The sequence below is a fragment of the Salvia hispanica genome, chromosome 3, assembly GCF_029641045.1.
Source record: "Salvia hispanica isolate PSC_SH4W2 chromosome 3, Shi_PSC_v1, whole genome shotgun sequence".
NCBI classification, from domain to species: Eukaryota; Viridiplantae; Streptophyta; class Magnoliopsida; order Lamiales; family Lamiaceae; genus Salvia; species Salvia hispanica.
The window spans coordinates 54,735,190-54,758,058 of NC_142694.1; the positions used below are offsets into that span (position 1 = coordinate 54,735,190).

Here is a 22,869-nt window from a genome sequence, read left to right on the forward strand (position 1 = left end):
TAATACGAACACGTTTGATTTGCTTTTGGAAACCGATTCTAGCACTCAATAAAATTTGTGTGAACAATTGAATGTATATAGTAATATGTCGCTCAAATAATTAATTTGCGAGCACAATCATGCTCACAAACACTGTATATACTTGCAAATCTTGCTCGCAATATTTGCAATTGAAGGGAAAATGGCGAGTGGGACTACCTATTCTTGGCTATCGTGTGACTGTATTATGGAATGAGATCATTATCATACAATGTAACAAAACATTATTATAGAATGAGATCATTATCATACAATGTAACAAAACATTACATATGCTTGTGCTTCTTTTTAAGTATGATATTTTATTTTTATTCTAGATATGCGTGATTCCTTATTTTATGCCTTGAATCCTAATTACGATATCTATAAGATTTTAATTACAGATTCAAAGGAGAAATTATTACTATAATAAAATCATTAAATAAAATGATAATATAAAATAAAAATATTAAAAAATAAATCATACTTATAATAATGAATACATATAAATATGCGAATTTATTAATCTAATTAAATTTTAATACTATTTTTAAAATGTTTTAATTAAAAAGTGAATCAACAATAAAACTAAAAAATATCATGAAAAATCAAATTAAGGAATCAGGCATGTCTAGAATAAAGATGATTATTTTTAAGTTCAGAGAATAATAAAAAGGAAAGCAGAGAATCACCTCAAACCCTGAAAGTAGCGCCCCTTCTCTCTCTCCCTCCCTCCCTCCCTCCCTCGCCAGCCGCCAGTTTTCTCTCCCAAATCGGCGCCGCCACGCCCCTCCGCCGTGCCTCGCGAGTTGCTGTCTTTTTAGATTAAACGTTGCTGCTTTCCATCGGCTGCATCACTTTGTTGTTGCTGTGTCACGTCCAGACGTCGGGAATTCAAGGTGCTGCTCTGTTCTGCTTATATACCGCACAAAAATTCAATTTTTAATTGAATTTGAACTGATTTTGTATCACTGTGTGTGTTTAATGAATAGCAGAATATTCGGTATGTTTTTCTAGAAAATAGAAGAAGAGCAGTATACATAAACCTAATTGCAAAGAAGCAAAATCAGGAGAACTTTTACAAAGAAAAGAGAAATTAATGTAGTTGATGTTATAGTTTTGGGTTTGTTACTTTGTTGACACGACTCCTTTCTAACTGGATTCTCTATAGTACCTAGCACCTCCAAACGTACGTCGCCAGACTTTCCCTACTGCAATTGCTTAGATGGATTTGGGTGTCGGAGTCAGGAGCTTCAACACCAAAACCACGACCTCGTTCTTCAGCCATCTCCACCACATCAAACCCGACAATCTTAACAGTAATCGCGTCGCCTCATATGCTTTCTTACACTCTCGTCGGAATCCCATGGGGCGAGCATCCGTCAAAGTGAACAACAGCATCACCGATTCTGTTTCAAAGGTAACACACACAACTTTGCTGAGGAACCTAAGATTCAAATGAATTTGTGTCAGTTAGTTTCTTGCTAGTTTCTACAGTGAAGAGGTGCTTAGTTCGTTTTTAAGATTAGAGTTGGAAAGGTTTGTTGTTGTTTGAAGATAGGTTATTTTGGATAAGATGAATATAGATTAGGAAATATAGTATGGTTTACTCAAACTTATGAATGAGGGAGTACTAGAAAGTTGAATCTGTATTAACTATTAGAAAATGTTTTGATATTCGCAGTAGAAGTAAGGGGAACAGAATGACCAATTCAGGTTCTATTATCAATCATGGGAACAATTGGAAGTATCTTTTGTTATTCGAAAATCAAATGGAATTCCAGGGAAAAGCACAAATAATTTTGTTTGTTGATAAATAGATGTTTATGACAATCATCTCAATTGATATTGTTATGGGTACATACAAAGTGTAGCCTGGTTGACTTTGAACCAGTTTCAAACAAGAGTCAACAGGAGTTGGCATATTGATACTTATGCAAGAAGTGTTTCTTATCTGTATCATTTAAGGGCTTCAGATACACTGCTGTTTTTCAACATTCAGAAAAATCTGTGCTTCGGAATTTGGATTGCTGTGGGTAACTAGGTTTGCATGTTCAGATCAATTCATGATATATGAGGATATAATGGTAATTGGTAAAAGAAAAGAGATAGTCAAGGGAAGTTTCGTGTTTTTTTGTAACTTGATACACTGATTAGGTTGACGCAACTTATCTTAACTGATATCTTCACATGTTAAAGCATAGAACTTTCCCTGATGTAAGTTGTATCGTTTTTCCAGGTAAACTCGATGGCTGCTGATGATTATGTACTGGATCTTGAGCTATCAAGTTTGGCAGCTTTGTGCCCCTTGGATGGACGATATTGGTCAAAAGTGAAGGATTTGGCTCCTTTTATGAGTGAATTCGGTCTTATTAAGTATCGAGTTGTAGTTGAGGTAAGCATTTGGTTTACAATTCGATTATAACTATTTTTGCTGGTCATCACTATAACAGCGGGCAGTGGGCTAGATGTATCTAGGCTCTTACATCACATTCATAAACTGTACTAGATGTTGTATGTGGCATAAGTTCCATGTTCAATTAGCTCGTATGACAATAAGAACTACATGGCTGGAGAGTGGAGACTTCTTTCGTTTTAGTTTATACACTCAGCTAAAAGGTTTATTAATATGAATAGTTAATTTCTTGTTTGACTGTCAGCCTAAAACAGAATAGTTCTTGTTAGTTACTAGTTAGTAATCCCATTGAAGTTACTTTTCCTATCCCACATACTAACCATATAGTATATTGTTACAACTTAATATTACAGATGGAGTGACTTTAGTTTTTGACCAAAAAATGAAATGGCGGCTTATTTGTCAAGACCATTGTTATCGCTTGCTGCTTGTTCAGGTGGTATCTGGTGGGTATAAGGAGATGGGATTGGAAGTATATTAGACTTTGGAAAATCATGCTACGGAAAATTCTTAGTAGCTTTTGTTTTTCATCTGGAATTAAGAATTTAGGATTTATTTCAGATTTGTGGAAATGGAAATCCTCCTCCTTCTATTTCCCAACACATGATTTATTTTAATTTGGTGCAGTTCAAAGAGTCCAGCCTTTCACTCAAAATATGTTGATGTTTTATTGGACATGATAAAGCTTGAATAGATTTGATATGATGTGTTGTTACATAAAAGCTAGTACATTTTATATCAGGTTCATCCACTTTAATCTCTTTCACCTTCTGAATGGTCTTAAACAACTTTTTTCAGATTAAATGGTTGCTCAAGCTTTCTCAAATCCATGAAGTCTCTGAGGTCCCGAAGTTCTCTAAAGAAGCCGAGTCTTATCTTCAAAATTTAATCGATCAATTTAACCTAGACGATGCATTGGAGGTGAAGAAAATTGAGAAGGTGACTAACCATGACGTCAAAGCTGTTGAGTACTTTCTGAAACAAAAATGCCAGTCTCATCCAGAGATAAATAAGGTGCACATGTCTATACCTTTGGCCTTGGATATTTTGAATCTGATTTTGGTATTATAATATTGCTTTGATTAATTTAACAAGAATTCGGTAGTCGTTGCACTTATATGAGTTCAAATCTTGATGTCCTTCCCTTTTTGCAGGGGATTTACATTTCTCTTGAGACTCATAGTATGTACTAATCACTATCCATTTTGTTAGGTGCTTGAATTTTTCCATTTTGCTTGCACGTCGGAGGACATTAACAACCTGGCGCATGCGTTGATGCTGAAAGATTCCCTCAATAAAGTCATACTACCTTCTATGGACAAATTGATCAGAGCTTTGTGTGACATTGCAACTGCAACTGCTTCTATATCTATGTTGTCTCGAACTCATGGACAAGTAATACACTTTGGTGCTAAGCTTTCAAATAATTTTCATACTTAATATTATCATGCCCCTGCATTGTAGTCTTCTATTGTGTATTGGTGATACATTAACATGCATTAATCAGATACGAAAGCACAAAAATATTTATTAAGATTGTTTCCGTCATTCTATGGCCGATTGAGAAATAGCTAACCATATTTTCCACTTTGTGACGTTTTTGTGATTTTTAGCCAGCTTCACCAACCACATTAGGGAAGGAAATTGCGGTCTTTGCGTATAGACTCAGTAGAGAACGTGAGATATTGTCGCAAATTGAAATTTTAGGAAAGTTTGCTGGGGCTGTCGGAAACTACAATGCTCATCTAGTTGCATATCCTGAAGTGAACTGGCCACGGGTTGCAGAGGAGTTTGTGACATCTCTTGGAATAAGTTTTAATCCCTATGTAACTCAGGTATGTAAGGAAATAATGAGTTTCTAATTTTAGTTGTTGCTTATTAGGTTCATTTTCATATGACAGTATCTAATATACACTCTTTTGAGTGCTGTTTAATTCCATCTCACAAGAATGATTGTCTGGCAAAAAAATATCACTCGTCCTTTTCTATTTCAGATCGAAAAAGGATTTTTCTGTGAAAACCTGAACTAACTAACCATTTATTATCCATCTGATACAGATTGAATCGCATGACTATATGGCTAGACTTTTCAACTCTATTATGCTGTTCAACAACATTTTAGTGGACTTTGACAGAGATGTCTGGGGATACATTTCTTTGGGTTACTTCAAGCAGGTGAGAGCAACAATCTGTTATTTGAGTACTATATCATTCTTCTCTTGCATCATGCCAAATTGATACATTCTCAACCTTAAGCAGATAACTAAGGCGGGGGAGATTGGATCCTCAACGATGCCCCACAAAGTTAATCCAATCGACTTTGAAAATAGCGAAGGCAATTGTGGAATTGCAAATGGAGGCTTATCACATCTTAGCACAAAGTTACCTATATCACGCATGCAGGTAACGTTTTTCCATAAAATTTGTTTAAGCTGTATTATCTTCACTATTGACTTTAAGCATCTAAATCCTGACCGTCCTGTGATTTTTCATTGCAGCGAGACTTGACTGATTCGACTGTTCTGAGGAACATGGGTGTTGGGTTAGGACATTCTCTTCTTGCCTACAAAAGTGCATTGCAAGGAATCGCAAAGCTCCAGGTATGAAATATTATTTGTGTTGATTTCCATAACCTACAATACATGTGGTATTTTTGTATGATTTGATAATCTCCATTAAATTATCTACTAAATATAGGTCAATGAAGCTTCGCTGAATGCAGACTTGGACCAGACTTGGGAGGTGCTTGCGGAGCCAATACAAACTGTATGTCTTCTGTCATACTTTAGAGTGTTTTTCTTTTCTGCCGACAATAGGTTCTCTAGTCGTATCTCTCAATGTGGCCCTTTTTCATCTGGTTATAGGTAATGCGGCGGTATGGTGTTCCAGAGCCATATGAGAAGCTCAAAGAGCTAACTCGAGGCAGAGCAGTCACTAGAGAAAGCATAAGAGAGTTCATAGAAGGCCTGGACGTTCCCACAGAAGCCAAGAAAGGTCTCTTAGATTTGACGCCCCATACATATACTGGGGAAGCTGAAGAGTTGGCGAAGAAGCTCAACCTCGTTCGGAGCTCGGTGAACGGAGCAAGCCTTTCCTGAGTGCAGTTGATCACTTTGTTGGTCGATGAAACAATGCTTCACGAATGGTTTGATCCTCTCTTCTTCTATCACAACAATTTTTGTAGGAGACAATTCTGGACATGTAAAATCACTATTAATCAATGTATAATTCCGGGAACCCATTTATTCGAAAAGAACCGATATTTAGTGAATCGGCCTGGTTTTTTTTTTTTTTTTTAAAACTAGACGTGTGTACTAGTAGCAACACTCTATTCCATGATACGCACAAAACACAAATAGAATGTAACTTCTTTAACATCTACATGATGTAATAATGATGGATGAACAATTAAATTGTTAAGATTTGGTATCATGGAATTTGAACCTTGAATTCCAAATCCAATATTTGGTACCACAAAATATTAAGATTTGAGATTCAATTACAATTCTAATTCTAATTGCACAATTTGATTTCCATATCAAAAGTAGATAAATGAAATTCCAAAGTTATAAAATCGGGCACCTTCACAAACTACACCCACAACGCACACAACCACATACAACTCACACACACGCACACTACATTTAAAATGCATGCACACGCGTGCACTTCATATCAGTATATCAGTTTAGCGAACAAAAGATTTGGAATTGAATTATAATTGAATTTCTTTAAATTCAATTCTAATTCCGTGTACCAGATGTCAATTTCTTAGTCATGGACATGTTCATTAATCATGCATGAAAACACGTCAATATGCAAACTCTTAGAAACGCACTTAGAACTTATCCCTCCCCATCCCCGCCCCACAATTTAGTCTTTCAGTAAATATGATGAATATGAATACCAGGTATTTCTATTGCAACGATGGCCACCGAGGTCCTAGCAACACTACTAATAAAAGCAATATTCATATATGTGGCCATGAATTTGATCATCAGCATTCGGTAGCTCATGCCGGCTCTTCTGCGTCTATTGCATCAATATATTATAGTACTATATATATCCCCTTCAAATCCATCACCACCTGCTTCATCAAATTCACATTCAATTTATTGTGTTCTAGTAAAGTTTCTGGAAGTTACACAGTGCATAGACAAAGACACTTTACTCCCAAATTCAAATCGCTCCTCAATAAAAAAGTTTACTTATATCTTCCGGGTGGACATATGGCGATAAGTTCCTCAATAAAAAGTGTATTTATATCTTATTCTCTTTTCTCAGTGCTTTCCTAGTAATTTCCTAAACATAAAAGTAACTAAATGGCATAGAAAGAGCATTGTATCTTGTGTTTCATTTGACTGATATTTATTGCACAGGTCCATTTCATAGATTGAACCTGGTGATTGTTTAAGTTATCCTGCTCCATCTTCTCACTCTAGAATTTAAATATGGTTCACAATTCCATTTTTTAAGTGAGGCTTTGGAATTAGTCAAGAGTTCGATTAGAATAAATATGGATTCGCATTCGATATCTACTTATTATAACAAACCTCAGTTTTTGTGTTATGCCATCATAAAAGAAAAAAAAAAAAGCTAAATCATATATAGAGCTCACATAAAGATATAGAGCAAGCACTTGAGATTATCACCATGAATTTGATGCAAATAATCTGTAAAAAAAGGTATCTAATCATGCATTCTTTTTCTTTTTTACTCATGTTCTCTTTGCTATTGATTGTACTACTATTCAAGAAACTCTATTCGTCCATCTCTGCAGATTGTTTCCCATGATGCCCACAATCCTTGGATTTATTTCATTCCTATGTCTAACACTAACAGCAACCTCCCAAGAAATATCTTGGTCTAAAAATGGTTGTCCGAATAAGTGCGGAAATATCACCATTCCATACCCTTTCGGGGTTGGCCCTGGATGCAGTGTAAATTCTTCGTTTGCCATCACCTGCGACAACAGCACCACCCCCGAAAAGCCCTTCCTGAGCAGCATCAATCGCGAAGTACTGAACATCTCTGTCCATGGTGTGGTCATCGTAAACCAGCCCATTTCACAAATGAATTGCTCAACTGAGCAGAGAGTGGGATCACTGCCTGTGTCCCTTGAAGGAAGTCCCTTCACAATCTCGCCACGCTACAACTCATTGGCTGTACTAGGCTGCTCGAATTCAGTGTGGCTGCTTGCTAATGAAACAACCACACTTGGTGGATGTATGGCAATATGTCAAGCCAATAGCCCCACCAATGGCTGCGATGGCCTCAACTGCTGCAAGGCCGATATCCCAGAAAGGCTACAGAGCTTCCAATTTTGTTATAGAAGCATTCAAAGCAGCAGCGATGGCTTATGCGGATACACCTTCCCCGTCCATAAGAATTGGTTCCGAGAAGAGTATGGAAGGTACAGAGGCCTTCAGATCAACCAATCATATCCATACGATCAAGAATTTGTATCTGCACCACTTGTGCTTGAGTGGGAATTCGACTACCCTGCAGTAAACAATCTTTCTTATTGCCTTAACTTGACCGAATCTTCAACAATAGTTAACCCTTACAATTATCACCTCGAACATGAATATGTATCTTCCGTAGGCTATTGCTATTGCAGAGATGGCTACCAAGGCAATCCATATGTTACAACTCAAGGATGCATTGACATAGACGAATGCTCACTTAATGAAACATACACATATAGAACATGCACGGGGGGGGGGGGGGGGGGGGAAATTGCACCGAAAAAACAAGGCTTCGCTACTGCCCAACAGGGACTTGCATCAACAAAATTGGGGGTTACGACTGTCGTCATCCAGGTAGCACTACATATAAACGCAATATAGCCTTGATCAGCATTGGTAGTGTGCTTGGGGCGCTGCTTCTGCTCCTTTCAGCCTGGAAAGCCGTGAAGCTTACAAGGAAGAGGGTCAAGGCGAAACGCAGGCAAGAGTTCTTCAAGCGCAATGGGGGCTTGCTACTGCAGCAGCAGCTCTCTTCAACTGATAAAAGCCTTGAAAAGACCAAGGTCTTCACTTACAAGGAGCTGGCAAAGGCTACTGATAACTACAACGAGAATCGCATACTTGGACATGGCGGCCAAGGCACGGTCTACAAAGGAATGTTAGCCGATGGTAACATTGTGGCCGTTAAGAAATCAAAGATGGTGGAAGAAGGCTATCTGCAAGACTTCATCAACGAGGTTGTCGTTCTCTCACAGATTAATCACAGGAATGTGGTTAAATTGTTGGGATGTTGTCTGGAGACGGAAGTTCCTGTACTCGTCTACGAGTTCATCACAAACGACACACTTTTCCGACACATCCACAACCCGAGTGAGGAATATTTCCCCCTATCTTGGGAGATTCGGCTCCAGATTATGAGAGAAGTAGCCGGCGCTCTTGCTTACCTGCACTCTGCTGCATCCGTGCCTATTTATCATCGAGATATCAAGTCAACTAACATTTTGTTGGATGATAAATACAGGGCAAAAATTTCAGATTTTGGGGCATCAAGAACGATTTCTATTGATCAAACACACCTCACCACACGAGTTCTCGGGACCTTTGGCTACTTAGATCCAGAGTACTTCCAGTCGAGCCAGTTCACAGAAAAAAGCGATGTCTACAGCTTTGGAGTTGTTATGGTCGAGCTTATAACAGGAGAGAAGGCAATATCTTCTATTAGAGCTGAAGTTGGGAGGAGTTTGGCTACTCAGTTTTTGCATATGATGGAGGAAGATAAAGTGTTTGATATTGTTGATGAAAGGGTACTTAGAGAGGGGAAGAGAGAGGAAATCATGGGCGTTGCTCAACTTGCAAGAAGATGTCTACATCTCAACGGAAAGAGAAGGCCAACGATGAAGGAGGTAGCTGTGGAATTGGAAGGAATCCAAATACTTAAACTGAAACAAGATTCAGAGTTGCAGCAAGGGAGCGAAGTTGTTGAGGTTCATGAAGCATACGACGACTTCTCTCGCATCACAGACAGCATGTACTTTGATGCCAATTCCATCAACGCCTCCTCACAAGAAGATAGTGATCCATTGCTAGATTCACCATGAAACTAAGGGCAACAGTATAAATAGTGCATATCATAGTGCAAATTTTCATCAAAGTTAAATAGTGTGTTTTGTAAGTGGAGAAAGTATCTCACATCGTTATTTTATATACTACTACTACTACTACTAGTTCCTGTAAAAAATGTCAATCAAGTATAAATGTGTGTAAAAAAGTTATAAGTGTGCATTATTTTGTAGAACAAATTACTACTTTCCATCGATCCCATAAGAATGTGCATATTTGATTTTCTCCCCTGTCCCTTTTACATAATAGTATGAGATAAAACAAAAACGGCAGGTTTACATTTCAGGTTGCTGATTCGTAGAATATATACTAAACCCGCTGGTAGATAATAACTACTACAATTTGAAATTGCTGCATAAACATAAAAATATATATATATATATATATATAGAACAAAAATACCTGCAATAATGTGAGAATCATAAAGCAAGCGGCTGAAAACCGAAGAGAGGGAGAAAATGTGCGCCGCTTCTCGCGATGAAGATGATGTCAACGTCAATTGCTTCGGGCGAGCCAATCTTCACATCGTGTAATAATTGATACCTCTACCATACCGATTCAGCTCACCGTCGGTCTGAAGCAGAAGCAGGAATCTCCGCTCTATTATAGACTCATTGATTTAGTCTAGACTCTAACTCAATTTTTGATTAATAATTATATTAATATTAATAATTAATCATAATCTCACCTCTTATATTTTATCTAACAAACAGTCATAATCATTTCATCTAACAAACATAACCACCACATACCACATACTTATTAGGAGTAATTATTTTTCCTAAAAATAAATTATAGGAGTAACTTAAATTATATGATAATTAATCGAGCAAGATTAGTTGGATTCGAAAGCAGTGTTTGATACACCTGTAATCAAACCAACAAAAATAAATTATTCGTATATAATAATTAGTCATAGTCTCACTTCTTATAATTATTTATCTAATAAACAATCATAATCATTTTATCTAACAAACAGAATACGAGAAGTAGCTGATATTCAATTTAGCTAAAAGTAAATTTCAATCGTTGTGATTCTTGTTCAACCTAGCACTAGAACATCCTATATAAACTCAGCAGGTCTTTCAAAATCGAGGTATTAAAATTAATGCTAATAATATTGAATAACATGATTGATCAAAAGATAGTATAAGATGTCTTTGCTTTTCTCCGCTAATTATTTGAAACCTCAAAAATGAAATGCAATTTTCTTAAGGGTTCATGAAGTGCCCAAGCAAGAACTATATATGTGCGATTAAGCTAGTGAAATATGGGCAAGAAATTTGACAAGATCAAAAGAGAAAATCATCATCAAGTTACACTGTCCCAAAAATTAATCACCAATTCATTATTTATTATTGTATAAAAACACAAAACCAAGTACTATATCTCAAAGGTGGTTTTAGTCATTCTAAGCATCACCATCCCAGCGCTAGAATGATAAAAACAACCCCAGTTTCGGCTCCTCAGACGACGGTGATAGACGAGATATCTACCACCAACTCATCAAACAATGCATCAAAAACCACAGCTTCCAACTCCAACGCCATCTCCCTAATCTCTCCATCAAAGCATCTCCACTCCTTCGACCCTTCCATGTCTTCCACGTAAGTCTGACTGTTCCATCCGAGAAGAGCATCACGGATTAATGCTGTGCTGTTGATCCATCTCTCTGCTTCTCGTACCAGATCTTCGCAGTACTCATCTCCCAATTGCCTCGACATGATTTTCTCTCTGAAGAAATCCAACAGAAGCCTGTCTGCCTTGCATGGTGGCATCACTTGTTGCAATAAATCCATTGCCTTTTGCTCTGCTCGCTTCACCTCGTCCTCCTCTAGTTCGCCTTCTTCTCGGGTGCTTGACACCAAAGAATTAGGCAAAGGAGATTCTGTAGATTCGAACCGTTTGCTTAAGTTGAGGGGATCCACACCTCCAAACCTCTCAATCTTTGGCTTCCTACTTCCTGTGCATCAGAATTTTTAATAAAAAATGTAGTAGTATATTTTGTGAATTTTTCAGGAGTAGTAGGAAGGTGATCTGACCTTCCATATGTGGGAAAGGGGATGAAACTTCATCATCATCGAATGGACAATCCAACACCGACACGGGGCTGAATTGTTCTTTCTCTTCACTTACTGACCACTGCTTTTGCTACATGTTCAATATCGACATTAATGTATGAATATGATGTATATACATTTAAAAATATATTTATTTGAATTATTATTACAAAAGAAATAAAAACATGTTAACAATCTAACATTTCAGTAACTCAAACGTTTCACCTATAAATTGGAGCTAAAAAATCTTACTACTAATAAACTAAACTATGCTAAGTGGTCACATCAAAGTAAGAATATATCCTAGGAGAAACAATATCTAAATGAAACTCCCTGTTGTGATATTTGTTACACATCAACACGTGATAAATGCTGCCTAAATCTGGTGAAACTAAGGCTGTGTCCAATACGAGCTCATTTGATATGATAGTAATTTTGTTGCAATAAATCAAGAGAAGTTAGATCTGTCGAGTGTGTATTCAATAACTGTGGACACTAGATAGGCTGGGGACCTCAAAAATATTTCGTTTGGTGATAACGTAGGGTTGTGACATTGAAGTCACATTAATCATGATTTCAATAATGATAAAGGATATCATTATTTATTGAGTCCCACCCCCACAATAGACAGTCACCAATAAATATTGCAGCATATATTTTGAGACAGATGAAACTTATTCACTTTGCTTGGATTGGACCACTTCCAACGATTATTGTTCTCCACTCTCTTCATTCGGCAAAGATTGATCCTTGCTCGCAACAAGACAGTCTAATTTCTCATCTCAATAGTATTTTACTTAAATTAATAAATTTTGGTTGAAATTATTAAATTGTAATTAAAGCATATTGTGGGGTGAGAAGTGAAATCACAGAGCGTAATAGGTTCATTAAAATAAAATAATTGCCATGAGAATTTGGATGTTTCTGATAGAAGCAAAAAGGCTGAGACCACAAAGACCCATGGTATGTAAATCCCAATACTCGTATAGAATTTGTCAAAAATGTCAACCCATTACTTGACAAAATTTGTTTACAATTTTCTACCTTTTTTTAAAGACTAAAACAATATACTAATATAGCCTCCCATTTGATTATTATTATTAATAGTACTAGTATTTAACTCGACCACACCCACCTAGTTACAAAATTCAGGTTCATAATAAATACGCAAAGAAATGTAGTGCTACATATATTGATAATAATGACTACTTGTAATGCAATACAAATGATCATGTAGACATCATGTATATAGTTAGCTAGCTTATGATTAATTGTAATACTACTACTACTAATTATTTAATTTATTTCTATAGTTCTCACTTCTCAACCGTCGGGAAGCGCAATTTAATAATCCATGGAATCTAGCGTAGCCAATTCTCTCCCGCTTCGCACGTGTGCCCCCAGCTATTTTTACTCCATCTTTACCGCTCTGGAATTTCATCAATTTCAACATTCTTCTTAATTGTTTACCCATTTTGAATTCCCCTCGCCTATTATTTTACTATTTTTCAAACTTTTGAAACTATATATTTTAATCTTCTCACATCCCTATAATATTCTGCTCACTGATTCAAAATTCAAACTGCAAGTTTAGCGATGAATGATGATCGTAACCTTAATTAATTTTCTATACTGCTCAAATTATAGAACTAGTGAAACTAAATTACACTAATTTCCTCACTGCAAACTTAAAAATATTGAAATATTAAATTTATTATTATAAAATAGTATATTTTTTGTTCAACAAATACCGAATTAAAAGCAATTTGTGTCAGTCGTAATATCTACACTACATCCAGCAAATCATCATGTATAATTTGATCATATAGTGGGAAGAGCTAAATTAAGCTATACTTAAATGGAGAAATTAATTCCTAAAGGCTAAACTGAGCTACATAATTAGGGACAAATCTCTATCTTACCACTTTTGTTACTTTTACTAAATGCTCCATCGCCATTTTAGATATATAACCAAACTATCCAATTTAATGACGCCAAATTTAGGAAAAAAAGTGTACTTAGTAAACTAAACGTTTAAGTTCATCTTAATACTATAAAAATTGAGGCATATAATGATTAGTTGGATGCATAAATAGTGGTCCCATAAATAATCAGTGGATTGATATGACCGACATCCAAAATAATAGTTTGTACTATAATTTGATCCTCCATTGCTAAAAAAAATTAACACAAAAGCTATTTATCTGTTGACAATCTCCTTAACTAGCAAAAACTACAACTCCAATTTGAGATGAATCAAGTTCTAATCCTAGCATTGAAATTTTAATATGTATCCTTTATTTGATTTTAAATATATCAATGAAATGAATCAATTGAAATCAATTAATTGAACTTATTAAAAGCTTACCTCCGTGGAGGATTCGGTGGCGCCACCGGTGCTTGAGTCGTCAGTCGTAACATCGCCGTCTTTTAGTATCTCGACGTCGACGTCTTCGTCTTCCTCTCTTTTCACCTCAGTGAAATTGGATGAATTACCGCTGGAACACGCGTTGAAATCGGTGGGAATATCCAACGGCGGAGGATCCTCCTTCATCAGCTGATCGAACGATTTGAGCCGCTGGATCTCCTTGTGGCTCGAGTTCCTCTTCCAGAAGATAGTTTTCCGGAGGATTTTCCTGGACAGGCTGCGCGGCAGGATCGACTTATCCGGGGAGCCGAATGGTAGGCGTTTCACGGCGGCGATGACTCTCTGGAACGCGGAGGCGGCGGATTTGGAGGGGCTTTTGTTGAAGATGAAATACTTTTTATGCTGGTTGAGGTCGATCTCGACGAGGAATCGGACGGTGCTGGGGCAGCATTGCCTTCTCGGAAACGATTTGAAGCCGTTGGATGAGCAGGAGCTCATGTCGTCCATCAAGTAGTCCTTGAGGAGCGAGGGTTTGGGGAACGCCTTGTGTTTGATCAATTTGGAATCCATATTTCTGAAATTAGGTGTTTTGTTTAGGAGTGATGAAAATGTAATCAAACTATGATTTGATTTGAGGAGTGAAAATGATGTGATGATGGATTTTCAACATTTCAGTGGATATGCGTTTGGTACGCGGAGGCGGAGCTGTTAGTAATGGGGAGGGAGTGAGTGAAGTGAGTGAAAATGGGCTCCTTTAAAAGAAGCTTCTATTCAGATTTAGAGAGAGAAGATGCTGGATGCTTCTTGCTGAGGAATTTTGAATCACAAGTTTAATTATAATAATGAGGTTTAAATCCAAGAGGGGTCGTCGAGTGGCTGATACTCATCTATCCTTAATTACATGGTTGGGGGATTGATTCCTGACTTTGAGCCAGCTATTTCATCTATCGAGATATCTACAAATCAGCTCGGTGAATAGTCATTATGCACGTCAATAGATATCTTTGGTAATTAAAATAAATAATGATAATGAGGTTTACGTATTGTTTGTAGAAGATTATTGATGGAGTTTTAATTAATAGAGAGGGTTTTTGAATTTCACAGTAATTTTAAATTTGTATGTATTGGCTGGTGGACTGAGAAATGACCAGAAGTTGACCTTGTCAATTAGATTAATGATGGTCGACCTGCTATTAATTATCACTGACAATAAATCTGATACACAAATCACATTTATTTGTTTGGACATAAAAAGTTACTATATTGATAATATAGGAATTATTCAAATGAGTAACGATAAACAACTAAATTTTGTACAACCAAAACAAGATTATATTAGCTATTTTGATGTGTTAAATATAAATTGAAATAATAAATATAGTTAGTTAACAAATTAAAAATAATTTATTAGTCTTTGGCCTAATTTTCAATTTTTTATTTTTATATTTGAATTTTTCTATTATTTTTTAAATTTGAATTAAAGTATGCATTAATTATATTTTATGGTTCAAATTTTTTTTAAAAAATTATACACAAATACCATAATATTATGCACGTTCCCTATATTATATGTATGTCTATACTTTTTAATTAAATGCATAAATAAATTAATTTTTTTCTCAAATAAACCAATTTTTGGTTGTACAAAATTTGGTTGCATAGACTTGTTGTATTCAAATTTCATTGTAAATTTTTTATTTTGTTTTTTTGAAGAGAGAAACATTTCTTAGTGAGGGGACTCTATGAGTCTAGCTTGCCAGCCTCACTTATGTTTAATCAGTAGAATTATAATATTATGCTCTCGGTCGTAAAATGTTGGTATTAATGTCATGTTTTTGACTTGATATAGATTTTAAGAAATATGAAGAAAAAAAATTATAAAAATTTGTAGAACGTGGATCTCACATTTATATAATAGAATGTGAGTGTAACGAGCTAGTGAAAAATGAAGTCCGTTTACCAAAGTTGAAAAAAATAAGGTCTATAACTTTTCATGGACAGATCGTGATGGAAAAATTAGACAATATTTCACGGACGGAAGGAGTATTCGTTGAACATAAATTCTCAAGGTGTGTATTGTCTTATGGATAGCTTTTTATTAGATTTTACTTACAGTTGGTTTGAACTTAAATTATTTTGTAAAACTAAGTATTTGTGAAATGAGCAATGAGCTTAATAATCCTCACGTGATAGGGTCAGATTTAATGACACGTTTGCCCCATTAAATTCAATGTCACACTTTACTTGATCTAATTTAAGTGGGCGGCCGTATCTCTATTTAAATAACCTGACTAGTCAGTAGTAAATTTGTTATCAAGAGAAATAGTTGGGCTATAGTCCGTAAACGAGTTACAAGACTTAATAGCTATTATACGAACAGTGGCCCAACTTGAATATTGAATTCGTGTGTAATGAATAATTACATAATTAAAGATCTAAAATGTAGTACTCCGTATTAATAAGGAAATTGGTACACTCTTTAATACACTATTCATTTTAAAGTCGTACATATATTTTCCAAAAAAATAACAGAGTCGTACATATTAAAAGCCACAAGAAAATAAAATATGGTAATTAGTTGTCTACTTTATCGTATTGTCCCAAGTGAGTTGTATTTCTTTTTTAGTTGTCTTATTATATAAGAGTCATTTTCTTTTTTAACAAATATAAATATCATATTTTTCTCTTACTTTATTATTGTTATTATTATTATTATTATTATTTTTTTATACTTTATTTTCTATCCCACTTCATTATATGTCCATTTAACTAAGGGTGTCCATAATAGACTAGAACAACCACGATTCTGCCAAGGCACAACCACAAAAACTCTTTCACAACTTCAAACTCTTCCGCCACATCATCACAAAATAAATTAAGGAAATTTTTAAAAAAATGAAAAATACCAGCACGGCGGACCACCGCGGCTCCCTTCCGGCGTGCAATAGGCCTCGCGGCTCGGCCACCACCTCCGCCCCCACCGCCCCACTGCGGCTCTCTCCCATCCAGCCCACCCCACTACGGCTCACCCTTGTCCAGCCCGCCCCACTGTGATGATGCTATTGTGGACACTCTAATTACTAAACATCAGTTTCTTAAATTTCGTGCCAAAAAAGTGTCACACTTATAGTGAGACAAATAAAGTAGTACTTCTCCTGTCTACAAAATATAATCTCATTTTGACATTTTGAAATGTCCACAAAAAGTAATTAATATTTCAAAAATGGAAACTTTGTCATACATACCTACTTTTTCTCCTTCCATTTCTTGTTTTATACTTTATAAGTGGAGGGAGTATTATTTTTCTGTGCGACTTGATTTATACGGAGAGTTATATTTATAACGTTTTTCAAGAATATGGTCTCCTACGTTGATTTAGAGGTTAATTTATTGTAATACTAATTATTCTTGACCACGATGAAGAAGTTAATCATCATAAACCAATTCTTTTCATTAACGGTACACTGCTAATTAGGGCTGGCAATTTTTGACACGATACGATAACACGACACGAACCGGCACGAAATTAATGGTTTGGGTCAGAGCTTATCGTGTTCGTGTCCTTATCGAGTCGACCCATTAAGGACACGAAAATTTCGTGTCGTGTTCGTGTCGGGTTCGTGTTATCCGTTAACAATGCGTGTTTGTGTTGTGTTCGTGTTATCCGTTAACACATAATATTTTAATATTATTATTATTATTAACACATTATATTTTAATATTATTATTCTTATTATTTTCATTTTTCAATACTTATTTTCGTGTCATTAAATGGGTTCGTGTCGTGTTGACCCGAAACGGTTCGTGTCGTTAATGGGTTCGTGTCGTGTTCGTATCTGAGGGTAGCGGGTCGTGTTCGTGTTCGTGTTTGAGGTTTTCTTAACGGGTCGTGTTCGTATTTGTTGTTATCGTGTTCGTGTCGTTATCGTGTCGACACGATAACGACCCGACACGCACGATTTGCCACCCCTACTGCTAATACTTGAACTACCCCAGTTGTTTTTCATTAATGGCACGTTGCTAATACTTGAACCACCCAAATTCATATATTTTCCTGAGTTAGGGATAAATCATTTGAAGGACACAAGCTAGAATGGAGGATTCTTATCCAACCATGAAAATTATGAAGTTTGATTGTTCCTTAATTAAAAATATGAATATTCGAAGACAGACATTGTTAATATAAGAGAAATGAAGAGAAAATATAATGAGATCCACATTAGTTTTTCGTAGGACTAATTTAGATAATTCATAATTTTATAGGATATACTTGGTATTAAAAAAAGAAAATGATTCATATTTTTAAGGAAAGAAAAGGAGTATTACGCAAAAAATATACTCCAACATCATTTTACACGGTGGGATTCTTGTCCTATAAATTTCTATTCCCTCCGTTCCCTCATAGTTGAGGCAAAAATTTTCGGCACAAAGTTTAAAAAAAGAATGTTGAGTATGTTAAATAAATAGATAAAAAAGTAAGAAAGAGAAAGGTAGAGAGAATAAGGTAAAAAGTGAATAAAGTAGAGAGAATAAAGTAAAAGAGAGTAAAGTAAGAAAGAGAAAAAAGTTACTCCCTCCGTCCTAGTTTTATAGTCACATTTTGTCATAAAAGGCCGTCCCACATTTATACTCACATTTAGAATTTTTCATATTTGGACATAAAATTTTACCCCATTATTCACTAAAATTACACCCAAATTCCATTATCAACACAAAAATAAACCAAAACAAAATAAAAAACCAAAAAGTAAAAAAATGGACCCACCTTCAACCAACTCACTTTATTTATTACACACACTCCTCCATCTCACTTCATTTATTACACACTCTATCATCTCACTCCTCTATCTCACTTCATTTATTACACACTCCACCATCTAACTTAATTAATTACACACTCCACCAATTCCTTAAAACCCGTGTCATAACTAAATGTGACTATAAATCTGGGACGGAGGGAGTACTATATATGGAAATGACTCAACTATGAGAGAACTTCCCGAAATAGAAAAATGACTCAACTATAAGGGTATCCACAATGGTGGCCCTTTTGGGCATGCCCAAGCCACCATTTCTTGGGCATGCCCAACAAACTTGGCCCTGCCCATGAAAACTTGGCCACCACAATGGTGGCCCTCCGGGCCACCATTTTTTTTTTTATATTTCAACAATTAAAATTATTTTCATACATTTTTGTTATATTTTAATATTACTAAAACAAAAATTATATGCCTATAATAATAAAAAAATGCATACTTTAAAAATTACTAAAAAAAATTGAAACCAAATTATCGTCGTATTATAGATAGGGTAAAATTATACAACGATAATATTTTAAATACAATAAAAAAAAATGACGCACACCGGAGGAGGACTGACCCCGGAGTTGGGGTGTCTGTTGCCATGACGGCGGCGATTGTGGACTCCACAGGTGGGTTGGAGGGGGGTCGGACTCGATCTCCACGGTTGGGAAGACGAAAATGCGCCAAATCCCGATTCTCCATAGCCGGGAGAATCATCTCCACCTTGCATTTTGTAGACTTTGGAAATGGTAGAGATTGAAATTTTAGGGTTTAGAATCGAGAAAGATAAAAAAAATGGTATGAATATAGTATTTATAAATACAATTTTCGAAATAAATAAATAAAATCTGACCAAGGGCCGCGGCTCTCGGCCCTTGCAGTGGCGGGCCGAGCCGCGTGCCCAGGAGCCTCGGCCTGGCCGAGAGCTCGGCCATCGCTCGTCCACCCCCCAGGCCGCGTCCTCCTCTCGGCTCAGTAGTGGGGGGCCGCGCCCTGCCCAAGCCCGGGCCAAGGGCCGCGGCCCTCCCACTGTGGACACTCTAAGGGAACGGAGGGAGTATATATTATGAGAGATTTTGAAGAATGAATCCATGTAAGATCGAACTTGTTGCTCTTGCAAATTATAGATGTTTTGACTGGATTGTTTTAGGTCTATGCAAAACATGTTATTTCTGGATAAAGATATGGAAAAAAAATGGTGTGGGACAATAAATAATTAAAACAATTGATGGATTTATTGGAGAGGGAGTGGAAGAACTAAATTAGACTCAACCATCAAAGGAAAACGTTTTACGTTTAAATCTTTAATTTCTTCTATTAAAAAGTTTAAAACCATCAGCTAATTTTACCTTCCTTGCCTAGGAAAAGAGAAAAATTTAATTTGTTTTCGTAATTTTGAAATATAAATAATTATAATTGTTCTGTTCACATGACAGTGACAATAAACTTGGTGACTAATTCAGTAGCTTCTTCCTATTAGAAGGTTCGACTGAAACTTCTTACTTAACGAGTGTTGGGTTCCACCTATACTATATACCAAAACAGCCAATCATTTTCAAATAGTTTGCATTTCAGATATAATACGACAACGTATCAGATAATCCCATTTAAGGGACCAAAAAGCCAAACACTAACTCCAATTAAAAAAATTAATTGAGGATAGCAGGCAAACAAAGCATTCACAAAAAAGAAAAGAAAACCACACATGTCGCAAAAAGCATGTGCATCACAAAATAACTAAGCTCATTTCTTTTTTACCACTACATAATTTTCTACGCAAAATCATTTATATACTCCATATATGTATAGTAGTACTATATAATAATTTTTTATATAAAATCTAGCCATTCATTGGTGGGACTATATATATATGTCCTACCCCCAAATCATCATATATTTAATTTATCAAAGTGAGTAACTCCACAGCTCCACCTCAGCATCGCTTTCCCCGTCATCATCCCAGCCGAAACCCCCTTCGAAGTGCCGCGGCGGCGACATCAGCGCGCCGCCCACCCGGTCATATTCCTGATTCATGCAAAAATCACCACCCAGCACATTCACGGAGCTACTCCCCTCATCCACCGCCGCGGCCGCATTATTCATCTCCCCTCTTTCCTCATAAACCTCGCCCCCCAACGTGGGGCGGAATGCCTCCGCGGCCTCGACAGCGACCCTCCGTATCTCCTTGGGGTCGTTGGAGGCCGGGTGGGGCAGCCGCCACACGGAGTCCGCGAAGTTAAGACAGGCGCCCTGGCCCCTGAGGGCCAGGGCGGCCACGTCATGGGCCCTGGCGGCCATCTCGGCGGTCGGGTAGGTCCCGAGCCATATCCGCTTCTGCTGGGTGGGCTCACGCACCTCGCACACCCAGCGGTTGGAGTTGCGGCGCCGCACGCCGCGGTAGACTGGGTGGCGCGTCTCCTTGAACTTCTTCCTCCCGGCACGCTTCTTCGGGTGGCTCGACGCCAGGATCACCTCCTCGTCGGAATGAGAGCTCTTGAAGGAATTCATGAGATGAGGCAGTTGTTAGTTAATTAATCAGCTGATGTTTTTTGTTTGGTAGAAAATGTGATGTTAGAGAGAGAAGAGGGGACATATGTGTCTATTTATAGCTTTTTGCCTTTTTGGAGATGCGATATCCACACGGACTAACTGAAGGTGCCAGCCTGGCTTTTTGAATTCATTCACACTAGTGCTTAGTGAGGAAGTTATTTTTGTATAAAATGTGAGGCCAGCGCAGAAATAAAAACGTGCTTATTTGATGACGTGGGGTTTTCTATATAGTGAGGATTTGCTGGTGATTTCGAAGGTCGCATATGTATTTGTTTCTATGGATCAATTGGTTTGCACGTTGCACAAAAATGTTATACTGTTTGACTTTACTCTTTTGAGTATAGATAATTGACTTGATATTTTGGGATTTTAGGTTTAATAGTAAAGTCTTTTTTTTTAAATATGACATGTGCAGTTTTGTTGACCCAATATTGTGTTTCTGCCTTTTTGTTATATGTATCTCCGATTTCGGCTGCAAGTGGTTAGTTGGAGGATTCAATATTTGACTTATTGCAAAATTGATAGGAATCGAATTTATAATGAGATACTAATAGATGAAGAATTAAGATATAATGGTATATATTGATAAGTGAATAATGGAGTATGATTTATGTGAAAAAAATATTAATACTCCCTCAATTAAAAATCATTTTGCCAATTAATTAGTTGACCAAATAAACAGTTACGTTACATAGTAGTACTTTTTTTTTATCGGGAAATATAATTTAATTAATCTAATAAAATTGCTCCCTCCGTCTTTTAGTTGTGACATATTTGACTTTTAAAAAATAATTAGTAGATGTGGTTTGAATGGACAAATGGTAATGTAGTTTTTTGGTAAATTAGATGTGATACTAAATTTGAAATATCACGTAGTAGTGATCATCAAAAGGAGAATACACTTGCTTTATTTATAAGTAGGAGGGTATAAAAGAGTGCAAACAACTAATGGCAGGTTTGGTAGGGCCCGTATAGATGATAACTCATCTATGGATAGAAATCCAGGAAAAAAATGCTAAAAAAATGTCATTTTTTTCATAGATTTACATCCATAGATGAGTTATCACCCCTACCAAATATAGGCCTAAGTATTATAGAGCCACCACACCCTTTTAACTGGGGCATAATTAGAGACCATATCACAATTACTAGATAAAAAAATAATAAAAGATGGAATTTAATTTTAAATTTTTGGATTTTAAAAATACAAAGGTTATTTTAAGGGTTTTAGTTATTTTAGAAATATTGGATTTTGAAAGCATACAGGTCACTTTTAGACTATTTTAGTTTATTTAAAAAATTCAAATTTTAAAAATATAATGGTAATTTTGAAATCGTTTTAGTTCATATACTTATAGTGTATTTATAATGAACTAAAATGATCTTCCTATAACTCCCATGTTTTGGAATGAACCAAAACGCCCTTAAAATGACTTACGTGTTTTCGAAATCCAACAACCAATCTCATCTTACTATTTCTTTTATCCATAGTTCGGTTTTGATCATTAGTTATACTTAAAGATGTGGTTATTTTTTTTATCGCTATCCGTGCAGGGCATTTGCACAT

General features: G+C 36.3%; 3 protein-coding genes and 1 pseudogene across 3 annotated transcripts; 2 read left to right on the forward strand and 2 right to left on the reverse strand.

Annotated features, from left to right (window-relative positions):
• The first annotated feature begins 743 nt into the window (after positions 1–743).
• Positions 744–5,866, forward strand: LOC125215526 (uncharacterized). The gene is made up of 11 exons (XM_048116969.2): positions 744–917; positions 1,190–1,438; positions 2,258–2,413; positions 3,233–3,448; positions 3,647–3,829; positions 4,048–4,269; positions 4,493–4,609; positions 4,694–4,837; positions 4,933–5,034; positions 5,132–5,200; positions 5,299–5,866. The coding sequence occupies exons 2-11, from the start codon at positions 1,244–1,246 to the stop codon at positions 5,530–5,532; spliced, it is 1,638 nt and encodes a 545-aa protein (XP_047972926.1). The 5' UTR covers positions 744–917; positions 1,190–1,243; the 3' UTR covers positions 5,533–5,866.
• A 1,239-nt stretch (positions 5,867–7,105) lies between these two features.
• LOC125212899 (wall-associated receptor kinase-like 6) lies at positions 7,106–9,634 on the forward strand. Its single transcript, XM_089068343.1, has 2 exons — positions 7,106–8,141; positions 8,180–9,634. The coding sequence occupies exons 1-2, from the start codon at positions 7,225–7,227 to the stop codon at positions 9,498–9,500; spliced, it is 2,238 nt and encodes a 745-aa protein (XP_088924469.1). The 5' UTR covers positions 7,106–7,224; the 3' UTR covers positions 9,501–9,634.
• Positions 9,635–10,819: 1,185 nt separating this feature from the next.
• Positions 10,820–14,750, reverse strand: LOC125212297 (uncharacterized). Its single transcript, XM_048112419.2, has 3 exons — positions 13,951–14,750; positions 11,565–11,673; positions 10,820–11,485 (listed from the first exon to the last, which is right to left on the reverse strand). The coding sequence occupies exons 1-3, from the start codon at positions 14,518–14,520 to the stop codon at positions 10,989–10,991; spliced, it is 1,176 nt and encodes a 391-aa protein (XP_047968376.1). The 5' UTR covers positions 14,521–14,750; the 3' UTR covers positions 10,820–10,988.
• A 5,536-nt stretch (positions 14,751–20,286) lies between these two features.
• Positions 20,287–21,309, reverse strand: LOC125211831 (dehydration-responsive element-binding protein 1E pseudogene; annotated as a pseudogene).
• Between the last annotated feature and the right edge of the window lie 1,560 nt (positions 21,310–22,869).

Bases quoted from the DNA above. Each gene is read 5' to 3' on its own strand.
- LOC125212899 (XM_089068343.1), top strand. From the start codon at position 7,225: ATGATGCCCACAATCCTTGGATTTATTTCATTCCTATGTCTAACACTA. The intron at 8,142-8,179 runs AACATGCACGGG...GGGAAATTGCAC, and splicing joins AATGAAACATACACATATAG to CGAAAAAACAAGGCTTCGCT.
- LOC125212297 (XM_048112419.2), bottom strand. From the start codon at position 14,520: ATGGATTCCAAATTGATCAAACACAAGGCGTTCCCCAAACCCTCGCTC. The intron at 11,674-13,950 runs GTAAGCTTTTAA...TTGAACATGTAG, and splicing joins CCACCGAATCCTCCACGGAG to CAAAAGCAGTGGTCAGTAAG. The intron at 11,486-11,564 runs GTCAGATCACCT...TCTGATGCACAG, and splicing joins CCCTTTCCCACATATGGAAG to GAAGTAGGAAGCCAAAGATT.
- LOC125215526 (XM_048116969.2), top strand. From the start codon at position 1,244: ATGGATTTGGGTGTCGGAGTCAGGAGCTTCAACACCAAAACCACGACC. The intron at 2,414-3,232 runs GTAAGCATTTGG...AACTTTTTTCAG, and splicing joins AGTATCGAGTTGTAGTTGAG to ATTAAATGGTTGCTCAAGCT. The intron at 5,201-5,298 runs GTATGTCTTCTG...ATCTGGTTATAG, and splicing joins TTGCGGAGCCAATACAAACT to GTAATGCGGCGGTATGGTGT.